Source organism: Trematomus bernacchii, unplaced genomic scaffold (genome assembly GCF_902827165.1).
Source record: "Trematomus bernacchii unplaced genomic scaffold, fTreBer1.1, whole genome shotgun sequence".
Taxonomy (NCBI): domain Eukaryota; kingdom Metazoa; phylum Chordata; class Actinopteri; order Perciformes; family Nototheniidae; genus Trematomus; species Trematomus bernacchii.
Window position 1 is genome coordinate 1,056,071 of NW_022987577.1, and position 13,349 is coordinate 1,069,419.

The following is a 13,349-nucleotide window of genomic DNA, read 5'->3' on the forward strand; positions in this document are numbered from 1 at the left end:
CCTGAAGTGATGTATACATGGTATGTGTATGTGTGTGTGTGTGTGTGTGTGTGTGTGTGTGTGTGTGTGTGTGTGTGTGTGTGTGTGTGTGTGTGTGTGTGTGTGTGTGTGTGTTACCTCTCTGTTGTCCAGGTCAGCCTGCACCAGGGTTCCTTTGAAGCACGGCTCCACGTAACGAATGTAATCTGTGTACTGAAGAGAGGAGGTCACCGGTTCAATTCCCACCAAACAATATACTGTCAGTGCAAAGGAACTAAATACATTTATTCAAGTACTTTACTTAAGTCCAAGGGAGGTACTTGGACTTAAGTATTCATGATGATGTATACTTCTATTCCACTGCATCTGACAGCTTGAGTAACTTTACAAATTAAGATTTCTTTTGCCAACAAAAACTGATAAAGCGATTATTCCATACCGCTTCAGATTAGTAAGTAAGTCAAATGTATTTATAAAGCGCTTTTCGCAAAGAGCTTGACAAACATTAAAACATCATAGGAATCATAAAGGAATAAATGACCACACAAGCCACGTGGTAAGAAGTGCTAAAAACACAATACACAATAAAAACATAGGATAAAATAGAATGTGTGTGTGTGTGTGTGTGTGTGTGTGTGTGTGTGTGTGTGTGTGTGTGTGTGTGTGGACTGTTTCTGTATTCTTCTAGCATGGTATAAGTATGTTAATTTAAAATAGAGATCTGAATACTTCCTTCACAGTTGACCTAATAGTGAGTATAGTTATTGATGTAGTGTGTGTGTGTGTGTGTGTGTGTGTGTGTGTGTGTGTGTGTGTGTGTGTGTGTGTGTGTGTGTGTGTCTCACAGCGATCACGTTGACGAAGTCGTTCTCCCCCAGTGTGTCCAGGATTGTGTTGATGGTGTGTTTTGCGATGGTCATCTTCAGACCCTTCATGCTGCCGCTGATGTCCACCATGATGATGATGTCTTTGGGGGAGGTGGCGGCCTGGATGTACCTGAACGCACCACGAGAGGGGACTCATTATTACCTGGATGTACATGAACGCACCACGAGAGAAGACCCATTATTACCTGGATGTACCTGAACGCACCACGAGAGAAGACTCATTCTATGAGTTAATGATCGGATGTACATGAACGCACCGTCACAGAACAACTATTACTTCCTGAATACCTGAATGCACCATACTTATTACTGACACATGAGGAGATTGAGTATTACGTCTGTGTACCTGAACACACCACCACCGAATACTGATTATTGCACGGATCTCCCTGAATGCACCACCACCACAGAAAAGTTATTATTGCTTGAATGTCCCTGAATGCAACATGAACAAAACATTGATTATTGCCTGAATATACCTGAACGCACCACAAGATTACAATGGATAAAATATAAAATATAAACAGAGGATACTAAACTAGTATAACTAAAATATGAAAATAGGATACACATTTTGAATAAGTTATTTATTGACTTCAAATCTCTGAAATGTGGTTTTAATATTTTATTGGACTTCATATTCATATTTAGTGAATGCACTGAACGCCATTAAAATCCTTAGTTATTGGCAGAGAGGGCAAAAGTACACACATGCTTTACTCAAGTAGAAGTACAGATACTCGTGTTTAAAAATACTCTGGTAAAAGTAGAAGTACTGACTAAACTTCTTTACTCAAGTAAAAGTAAAGAGGGCTTTGAAATGTACTTCAGTAAAAAGTACCCATAACTAGCAGCTGTTTTAAAGAGTACCTGACCTCCCTTTATATTAATAGAACAATAATGTCATTGTTACCTAATGAATGTTTCCATGCTGAACAACGGCAACATGACAACGTTTTCATTGGTCCCTCTTCTTTAGAGAAGACCAGGAAATGATGGATACACGGATCGTGTTCAAATCAATAGGCACGCAATGACTCTAAATAATAATGATCACGCTACCAAACACACATTCAAACTAAAGGAACCAGCCTGTTTGGAAAATGTGAGAAGTAGAAAGTACAGGTATTTGTGTTCAACATGTAAGAAGTAGAAAGTACAGGTATTTGTGTTCAACATGTAAGAAGTAGAAAGTACAGGTATTTGTGTTCAACATGTAAGAAGTAGAAAGTACAGGTATTTGTGTTCAAAATGTAAGAAGTAGAAAGTACAGGTATTTGTGTTCAAAATGTAAGAAGTAGAAAGTACAGGTATTTGGGTTCAAAATGTAAGAAGTCAAAGGTAAAAGTCATCAGAAAAATAAGTAGTGGAGTAAAGTACTGATACCAGAAACATGTACTTAAGTACAGTAACAAAGTATTTGTACTCCTCTACTCCCCACCCCTGGTTATTGACTATCCTGCTTTGATGTAAACATCATTCTGATGATTGATATGAATGAATAAATGCGTGCAGCTGCAGCACCGCGAGGCGTTCAGGGACATATGCAGCGCTCTGGTATTATTTGAAAGGCATGAACAGTCGCATATGGTGCCATGTGTGCAGCAGTGAGCCGCTAAGGAGAAGATTATCGTCTTTCAGAGGATCAGGACACACACACACACACACACACACACACACACACACACACACACACACACACACACACACACACACACACACACACACACACACACACACACACACACACACACACACACACACACACACACACACACACACACACACACACACACACACACACACACACACACACACACACACACACACACACACACACACACACACACACACACACACACACACACACACACACACACACACACACACACACACACACACACACACACACACACACACACACACACACTCTAATTGTTTCTCTTGTATTCTAAAAATAGACACACTTTAGAGCAGAATTAAGCATCAGTTTAGTGAAGGTTTTTAACCTTTGTGCCTCATTAAGGGCATTATTGATTTCTTTTTGTCAATGTTTTTGCATAGGCATTCACTTGGCAAGGGTTTAAATAATTTAAATAATGTCCTACTTTGGAAATTGGGCATCAGCTTCTATGATAAGTTCAGGTGTATATCAGTATGTAGTGTCTCTACTTTAAAGAGTCCTCTCCTGCTGATGTTCAGGTGTATATCAGCATGTAGTGTCTCTACTTTAAAGAGTCCTCTCCTGCTGATGTTCAGGTGTATATCAGTATGTAGTGTCTCTACTTTAAAGAGTCCTCTCCTGCTGATGTTCAGGTGTATATCAGTATGTAGTGTCTCTACTTTAAAGAGTCCTCTCCTGCTGATGTTCAGGTGTATATCAGTATGTAGTGTCTCTACTTTAAAGAGTCCTCTCCTGCTGATGTTCAGGTGTATATCAGTATGTAGTGTCTCTACTTTAAAGAGTCCTCTCCTGCTGATGTTCAGGTGTATATCAGCATGTAGTGTCTCTATTTTAAAGAGTCCTCTCCTGCTGATGTCCAGGTGTATATCAGTATGTAGTGTCTCTACTTTAAAGAGTCCTCTCCTGCTGATGTTCAGGTGTATATCAGTATGTAGTGTCTCTACTTTAAAGAGTCCTCTCCTGCTGATGTTCAGGTGTATATCAGTATGTAGTGTCTCTACTTTAAAGAGTCCTCTCCTGCTGATGTTGGTTAGCAAGCCGGCTCTGTTGTCATTGGTCAACCACTGTGAGATGTCCCGCCCCCTAGCCTATCTCATACAATGTGTTGGAGCGCTAGCTAATAGAAGTGTGAGTGTTACATAGTGACGTCACTGTGTTATGGAGTATGAAAGTAGTATGTGTTGGAGTGAACTCACCAGTTTCTGTTCCTGCAGTCGAAAGCTGCAACACCGTTAGAGTCTGGAGTCCATTTAATACCTGACAGGTGAGATAAGAGCGTTTAACACTTTAACTTTAAAAAAAGAGACAGATTTCTCCCTTTTGGTTTTTACTTTTCTTTCAAAAGGAGACACACAGATATTATATATTTAGTGCATGCTTTATCAGTTATTTCATTAAACATTTTAAACAAATGTGCTTCTGTAAACTGACCGGGAAAGATCCGGAAGAACCCGGTGGAGCTGCCGAAGAACTGCCAGGTGAGCGTGGGATCTTTCTGGAAGTTTCCGATAAAAACATCGTTCAGCGCCTCCGAGTTATAGATCGAATTCAGGATGTTCGGATCTGCAGGAACAAGAACAGAAAAACATAACATTTATAGAGATCTACTGCACCACTTCATACACCTGCACATCAGCAGGAGAGGACTCTTTAAAGTAGAGACACTACATACTGATATACACCTGAACATCAGCAGGAGAGGACTCTTTAAAGTAGAGACACTACATACTGATATACACCTGGACATCAGCAGGAGAGGACTCTTTAAAGTAGAGACACTACATACTGATATACACCTGAACATCAGCAGGAGAGGACTCTTTAAAGTAGAGACACTACATACTGATATACACCTGAACATCAGCAGGAGAGGACTCTTTAAAGTAGAGACACTACATACTGATATACACCTGAACATCAGCAGGAGAGGACTCTTTAAAGTAGAGACACTACATACTGATATACACCTGAACATCAGCAGGAGAGGACTCTTTAAAGTAGAGACACTACATACTGATATACACCTGAACATCAGCAGGAGAGGACTCTTTAAAGTAGAGACACTACATACTGATATACACCTGGACATCAGCAGGAGAGGACTCTTTAAAGTAGAGACACTACATACTGATATACACCTGAACATCAGCAGGAGAGGACTCTTTAAAGTAGAGACACTACATACTGATATACACCTGAACATCAGCAGGAGAGGACTCTTTAAAGTGGAGACACTACATACTGATATACACCTGAACATCAGCAGGAGAGGACTCTTTAAAGTAGAGACACTACATACTGATATACACCTGAACATCAGCAGGAGAGGACTCTTTAAAGTAGAGACACTACATACTGATATACACCTGAACATCAGCAGGAGAGGACTCTTTAAAGTAGAGACACTACATACTGATATACACCTGAACATCAGCAGGAGAGGACTCTTTAAAGTAGAGACACTACATACTGATATACACCTGAACATCAGCAGGAGAGGACTCTTTAAAGTAGAGACACTACATACTGATATACACCTGAACATCAGCAGGAGAGGACTCTTTAAAGTAGAGACACTACATACTGATATACATGCACCTGAACATCAGCAGGAGAGGACTCTTTAAAGTAGAGACACTACATACTGATATACACCTGAACATCAGCAGGAGAGGACTCTTTAAAGTAGAGACACTACATACTGATATACACCTGAACATCAGCAGGAGAGGACTCTTTAAAGTAGAGACACTACATACTGATATACACCTGAACATCAGCAGGAGAGGACTCTTTAAAGTAGAGACACTACATACTGATATACACCTGAACATCAGCAGGAGAGGACTCTTTAAAGTAGAAACACTACATACTGATATACACCTGAACATTGTATGTATGTTCAGACACACAGGTTGACCTCTGACCTTTGTTGAAGACGTTGGTTGGAACCTGGATGTCGCTCAGCAACATGTTGACACGCAGGTTGTTGAAGTGCTCGCTTTCCTCCAGAGGAAACTCAGCGCCCATATCTGGACTGTTTCCGTCCTCGTCCCCTGAGTTTATTAGCATCGAATTGTAGTAATCAAACTGAGGGGAGACAGGAAGTGGGACAGCCTTTCAGAATAAAATACCAAGAATCAAAGTGACATGAGACAGGAAGTGGGACAGACTTTCAGGATAAGATGCTAAGAATCAAACTGAATGGAGACAGGAAGTGGGATAGCCTTTCAGAATAAGATGAGGGGAGACAGGAAGTGGAACAGCCTTTCAGAATAAAATGCAAACAATCAAACTGACTAGAGACAGGAAGTGGGATAGCCTTTCAGAATAAGATGAGGGGAGACAGGAAGTGGAACAGCCTTTCAGAATAAAATGCAAACAATCAAACTGACTAGAGACAGGAAGTGGGATAGCCTTTCAGAATAAGATGAGGGGAGACAGGAAGTGGGACAGCCTTTCAGAATAAGATGCTAAGAATCAAACTGACTAGAGACAGGAAGTGGGATAGCCTTTCAGAATAAGATGAGGGGAGACAGGAAGTGGGACAGCCTTTCAGAATAAGATGCTAAGAATCAAACTGACTAGAGACAGGAAGTGAGACAGCTTTTCAGAATAAGATAACAATAATCGAACTGATGGGAGACAGGAAGTAGGACAGCCTTTCAGAATAAGATACCAATAATCGAACTGATGGGAGACAGGAAGTAGGACAGCCTTTCAGAATAAGATGCTAAGAATCAAACTTAAATTGTATATTGTTTTCTATAGATATGTTTCTTAATGCTTGCTCTAATATGAGTTATCTCTTAGTATGTTCGTTGTTATGCCTTCATGTCAGTCTTAGTTGGTTTAACTCAGATTTCTTTACGTGAAATTGGTTGAACAACTTGTTTACATGTTCCTTGTTCAGAGATATTTAGCAATGTGTTGGTTGTCCAGTTTTCTAACAAACCAATCAAACAGGTCTAAAAGGCCGTAATGTGTATTGTTTTGATATGTTGTTGATATGTTCCTGTGTGTTGTTCCCCCGCTGCAGTGTGACCTGGTTTCCTCTCAGGATCAGAGGAGTTTGATCTAATTCCAGGTGTCAGCTGAGGCTTTAAATCTGCTCCACCTCTGATCTAAACGCCGTTAGCATGCATGCTAACATTAGCACTGAGTTTAAAGCAGCTGAGACGAGCAAATGACAGATTAGAGGCGTCAGACGGTACAGGGATTATCTGAGGATAAACACAGAACTGCAGAGCTTCATTCATAAAGTCCACCACAGATCTATAAATAAATACATGTTCTGTGTTTATTCTTGGCTTTTTATTTAGGGTTAAAGAAGCCAGTATTTGTGCACAGAATCAGCGATAAGACTACATAAATTATATTAGCTTTGTTCCATTAGTAGAAGTAGAGTCCAGTGTGATGATATAATAGAGATTTAAACAGCTCCAAAATGCTCAATATGTTTTTGTCTGACCAAATATTCTGCTTTAACCCATATTTAGTCTGTTCCAAAACAGAAATACACAGCATGTTAAAGGTGGGGTAGGTAATTCACTTCAGAAACACTTTTTGTTACATTCCATGCAATGCTCTTAACATCCCGATAGCAATGAATATATTAAATGCTTTGACAAAAAATCCATAATAAATATCATCTGTGGAAGCCGTAGTACTGTAAAAAGCACGACCAATCATCTGAGCCGGCCCGGCTAAAATAACTGGATGGCCTACCTGCCTGTCACCCTTCCATCTGTGCACAAACTTATCTCGTGCCCTCATTGGTCATGTGCGCGTTCGTGTGTGTTGGAGGAGGGGCTCTGTAAGGAAGTGGCAGATTTTTTCCGGCTGTGTATTTTCAAATTCTAGCGATCTCGAGCCGGTTTCTCAAACTTACCTACCCCACCTTTAATGAGGGGTTTATAATGCATTTACAGTAAAATACCACTTTTTAGGGGTATTGTACTGGATATGCAGCCTTTTACAAAGAAAATCACAGATTAGAGGCTCCTTTCACTTGAATATATTCAGCTGTTAAAAAATATATTTATATATATAAATGTAATTATGTTCAAATTCACAATGTGTTTTTTTTTCTAACCAAAGATTCCGTTTTTATACATATTTTTTTAGTGTTTAGCTTCAAATACTACATTTTCAATGCAATCAAAAGAGAGTTACTCTTAAGCTTTTTGCTGCAAACAAAATGAGGCACACGTATGCATTCATTAAAGCAATTACAATGACATGTATATAAACAGAATGAGACCAAATCTGTGTCGGCTCTGACACTTTATACTAAAATTGTTCCATAAATAAGGATTATAGTTTTTATTTCCATTTGTTTGGAGCTCCATCAAGACTTTGTTATGTCAACTAACACTGTAAAAGGACAAAAGCAAGCATTCAAAGTTGATTTAATAAATACAAAATACGTTGTTATTATTACTTTATTTAAATGTAAGGATTCAATGGTTTAAAGAATATATTTTTGTGCGGCGAGGATGTAAAAAAATATGACAAAAGATATTATTAAGATTGAAATATATAAAAAAGAAAGTGAATGTCCTGTAGGTTTACCAAATGTTTGCATGTGTTTAGTGGGCTTAGAGAAATACAAATACGTATAATAACAGAGCACCCACCTGTAATGTGGCGTTGAACTCGTGGTACAGGTCAGCGTCCTCTGCAGACTCCGCTAACCTCTGACACAAAAACACACACAGTCAGAATTAAAACAACGAGAAACACCTGTTATTAAACGTGTTGATTTTAAGGATTGTGAATATGTATTTAAAAATGAAGCAATGTCTCATTAATCAACAAGTGCTGTGAGCAACCAAACCTTTAAAAACCATCTTATTTAAGCGTTTTATATTCAATATTTCTCAAGAACTGTGTATTTTATAATATAATATTATCATATTCACAATTTAATAATTAGCTGATACTGTCTAAGCTTTCGTCATAAAAAAGTAAATCTTCGTTGATCAGAAATGTGTAAAAGTTGTTAAATCTTAGAAAACTTGAATCTGAGAGGTTTTGTTTGACATGTTTAATGGGGGGTCTGTTCTTTCCTCACCCTCACAGACTTCATCTTCTTTCCCAACAAGCGCTCGATCTCGTCGGAGTAATCCTTCACCAGGTTGTTCCCGTTCAGATCCACCATCTTAATGATGGGCTCCACATCCTTCAGTTTCTGACGGGGAGACAAACACAACTCTGTGAGCATTCACTCTGTGGAGAAGTGACGAGTAAAGGGGATGCTGCCTTCAGGGTACCCTACAAAAATACGTTATTTATTGCATAACTATATCAAAGGGATAATTCCCCTGGAGTCAGACTCAAAAGTGAATTTAATGGAAACATCGGACCCATATGGACCAATATATAAATATATATATATATGAGGTGCGGTTGATCTGGTATCTTCCTCTCTGAACTATAGGGTCAGAGTCCAATTAGTCCGAGCAAAACTCAATGAGCCAATCACAACAGAGCCGGCCAGCTGACCAATCAGAGCAGACTGGGCTCTGGTTTCAGACAGAGGGTGAAAAGAGGTGCTGCAGCACAGGCAGTATGAGAAAAATAAAGAGCTTTTTGAACATTAAAGCATGGAGACATGTAGAGACACTACATACTGATATACACCTGAACATCAGCAGGAGAGGACTCTTTAAAGTAGAGACACTACATACTGATATACACCTGAACATCAGCAGGAGAGGACTCTTTAAAGTAGAGACACTACATACTGATATACACCTGAACATCAGCAGGAGAGGACTCTTTAAAATAGAGACACTACATACTGATATACACCTGAACATCAGCAGGAGAGGACTCTTTAAAGTAGAGACACTACATACTGATATACACCTGAACATCAGCAGGAGAGGACTCTTTAAAGTAGAGACACTACTAACTGATATACACCTGAACATCAGCAGGAGAGGACTCTTTAAAGTAGAGACACTACATACTGATATACACCTGAACATCAGCAGGAGAGGACTTTTTAAAGTAGAGACACTACATACTGATATACACCTGAACATCAGCAGGAGAGGACTCTTTAAAGTAGAGACACTACATACTGATATACACCTGAACATCAGCAGGAGAGGACTCTTTAAAGTAGAGACACTACATACTGATATACACCTGAACATCAGCAGGAGAGGACTCTTTAAAGTAGAGACACTACATACTGATATACACCTGAACATCAGCAGGAGAGGACTCTTTAAAGTAGAGACACTACATACTGATATACACCTGAACATCAGCAGGAGAGGACTCTTTAAAGTAGAGACACTACATACTGATATACACCTGAACATCAGCAGGAGAGGACTCTTTAAAGTAGAGACACTACATACTGATATACACCTGAACATCAGCAGGAGAGGACTCTTTAAAGTAGAGACACTACATACTGATATACACCTGAACATCAGCAGGAGAGGACTCTTTAAAGTAGAGACACTACATACTGATATACACCTGAACATCAACAGGAGAGGACTCTTTAAAGTAGAGACACTACATACTGATATACACCTGAACATCAGCAGGAGAGGACTCTTTAAAGTAGAGACACTACATACTGATATACACCTGAACATCAACAGGAGAGGACTCTTTAAACATTAATTTGGTAAATAATAATATGTTGATGTTGTTGTTGTGTGTGTTTGTGAGAGCAGACTGAATGAATCTAAATCTGAAGGATAAATGGATGAATGTCTAAAATCAGAACAGGCCACAAATCCTGACGCCGGTAAAGAGGGCTCGGTCCTCAATCTGGGCATTACCATGATCCCTGAGTGTGTGTGTGTTTGTGTGTGTGTGTGTGTGTGTTTGTGTGTGTGTGTGTGTGTGTGTGTGTGTGTGTGTGTGTGTGTGTGTATCAACGTGTGTGTGTTCCCTGGTAAAAACAACCACACACTGACTCTCTCTGTGTCTGAGTGTTCCCAGTTTAACCAGTTTAACATCTGTTGGTCTTTGATTTTGAAATTCATCTGCTTTTCTTTTCATGGGTTAGTTTAACTTTTATGGGTCAAATACAAACATTACATCATATGATCTGACGTCTCTAATCCAAAACCAAACGTCATCCTGCTTTAATATTTAAAGGTCAACCCACCAAAACAAAAAAGGCTTTTTAAAGTAAGGCGAGTAGTTTCCAACTGATTATGAAACAGTCTCGATGAAATGCTGAAGCCTCGATATCAAACACATTAATACAAATATTGTATACCTTTTAAACAGCTGTTAGCAGGATGCATACATTAGCAATGAGGTAATATATATATTTGCAGCTTTGTCATATTAACAACTCATATGAGGATGGTGAAAATAAGACGATTGTTAACAACTAAATACAACATTTTAATATTTTTTTTGGGGTGTTTCCTCTCCTGTAGTGTGTTCTATAGGTTTTAGTGCATGTAAATGGTCTGCAAAGGCTTAAATCTGTGTGTTCCCTCCAGAGGAAGTGTCTCTCCCACATAAATATAAAATGTAAATCACTGTTTCCTCGAAATAGACTTTCCTTAGGTGTGTCACCGAGGTATTAACAGCTTCTTGAGCATATTTAACAATCCATTTTAGTATTTTTATTTATTTGGTATCATCCTAGGATAGAAGACAGAGTGCATTCCCAACCGGGCCGCAGTGATTGTTCTAAATATATTGTGAAGCCATTGTTTTAAGCTTATTTTATTGTAATGTTGCGCCAGGCATTGATCCAATCAGCGCCACCTGTAACTATAAAGCTCGGCTCTCTCCAACGTAAATGAGATCCGTTTCTTGTAGATCCGGATACTGTTTGTATAGAAACTGGAGCCATAATAACATTTAGTGTTAGTACAACACCCTAGCTACTATGAACATTTAAAAAAAAAAAACTCCCTAACTTCACAGAGAGGTACAGGAAAGAGTCCTAAAACCAGTCAGCAACTTAGCACTTCCTGCCCAACATTAGCCGCCTTTAGCTTAGCGGTGGTGACGTGAAGTCATGTGACCGTGCTGTAGTTCCTTTATAGCCCAACATTAGCCACCTTTAGCTTAGCGGTGGTGACATGAAGTCATGTGACCGTGCTGTAGTTCCTTTATAGCCCAACATTAGCCTCCTTTAGCTTAGCGGTGGTGACGTGAAGTCATGTGACCGTGCTGTAGTTCCTTTATAGCCCAACATTAGCCACCTTTAGCTTAGCGGTGGTGACGTGAAGTCATGTGACCGTGCTGTAGTTCCTTTATAGCCCAACATTAGCCACCTTTAGCTTAGCGGTGGGGACGTGAAGTCATGTGATCGTGCTGTAGTTCCTTTATAGCCAAGTCTCACGGCATTTCGTGTTATTAGTCACGAAATTAATTTAATCTATTGATTCGTGTTCACCAACACGATTTTCGCATTTTTTTCGTGTCACACAGAACGATTTTAAAAGCAATGTATTTCTATTGGTAGTATGTTTCGTGCCTGCAACACGTCTTTTTGTCCGGTCGGGTCTTGGAAGACCAGAAGCTGTGTGGTTCATAAAAACATGTTCTTACTCAATATCTTACCCTAAGCCTAACCCTATCCCTTTTATTTGAAATTGTATAATGTCTGAGTTTTTGTGCCGTCAGCGAGGAAAATAAATGGCTCAGAGCCTCAGAATACTGAAATCTGTATTTTATGTCATCTTTTTTTCCTTCTAATTTGTTATTATTTGGTGCAGGCACGAAACATACTACCAATATAAATACATTGCTTCTAAAATCGTTCTGTGTCAGAATACTGAAATCTGTATTTTTTTAAATGTCTTTTTCCTTCTAATTTGTTATTATTTACATTGCTTTTAAAATCGTTCTGTGTGACACGAAAAAAATGGCGAAATCGTGTTGGTGAACACGAATCAATAGATTAATGTCGTGACTATAACACGAAATGCCGTGAGACTGTGTTGGTAGTTCCTTTATAGCCGTCATATAACGTCAGCTTATTATTTCAGATATCATAAAGTGGTGTTAGTATGTGGAGATGATCCTGCTGAACAAAACGTGTCAGTACCATAAACATTTGTTTGACACAGAGATTATTTCTTATTTTGCTCACCTTCTGCAGCAGCTGGGAGCCGGAGTATTTAATGGTTAATTCTCGCAGCTGAACGGAAAACACCGACGCCCACTGCTGCACCCTGAAACACAGAGAGAGGAGACGGATAAATACAACGAGAGGGAGGGAAAACCTGCAAGAAAACAGCATCACTATTATCTGTAGTCAACATGTAAACAAAACAGTGGACTCAATATAGATCATACATACACTTAAAATCATGCATATAGTGGGAGTTAGGTACTTTATTATTTTTATTTCCATACATATGGCCCCAAACAACTTTTTTTTGTAGGTATTACTAACTTTTGTTGCATATAGGTTTCCTTAAACATGATGATATTGCAATTTCACAGCATGTCTACGTTTGTTTTGTCATCAACTTGAGTTTAATAAAATTGGTTGACAAAATAGAAAAATTACAATAAAGACATATAAGTGTGTGTGTGTGTGTGTGTGTGTGTGTGTGTGTGTGTGTGTGTGTGTGTGTGTGTGTGTGTGTGTGTGTGTGTGGCCTGCAGCAGAGGTGAGTTAGGACAGTAATAAAAGGCAAATAAATGTGACCCTGATGAAACAGATTTAGATAATCTGTTCTTCATCTGGGTCACAGCGGAGAGCTGCAGGTGTCTGCAACACACACACACACACACACACACACACACACACACACACACACACACACACACACACACACACACACACA

General features: G+C 39.2%; 1 protein-coding gene across 1 annotated transcript in view; it reads right to left on the reverse strand.

The window, feature by feature from the left end:
• LOC117479802 (voltage-dependent calcium channel subunit alpha-2/delta-4-like) overlaps positions 1 to 13,349 on the reverse strand; it is a 97,981-nt gene that overhangs the window by 65,233 nt on the left and 19,399 nt on the right. Inside the window, 8 exon segments of the mRNA XM_034126886.1 lie at positions 118 to 192; positions 825 to 975; positions 3,747 to 3,807; positions 3,982 to 4,113; positions 5,478 to 5,640; positions 8,190 to 8,249; positions 8,627 to 8,743; positions 12,647 to 12,728. Coding sequence (XP_033982777.1) covers positions 118 to 192; positions 825 to 975; positions 3,747 to 3,807; positions 3,982 to 4,113; positions 5,478 to 5,640; positions 8,190 to 8,249; positions 8,627 to 8,743; positions 12,647 to 12,728 — 841 coding nt within the window.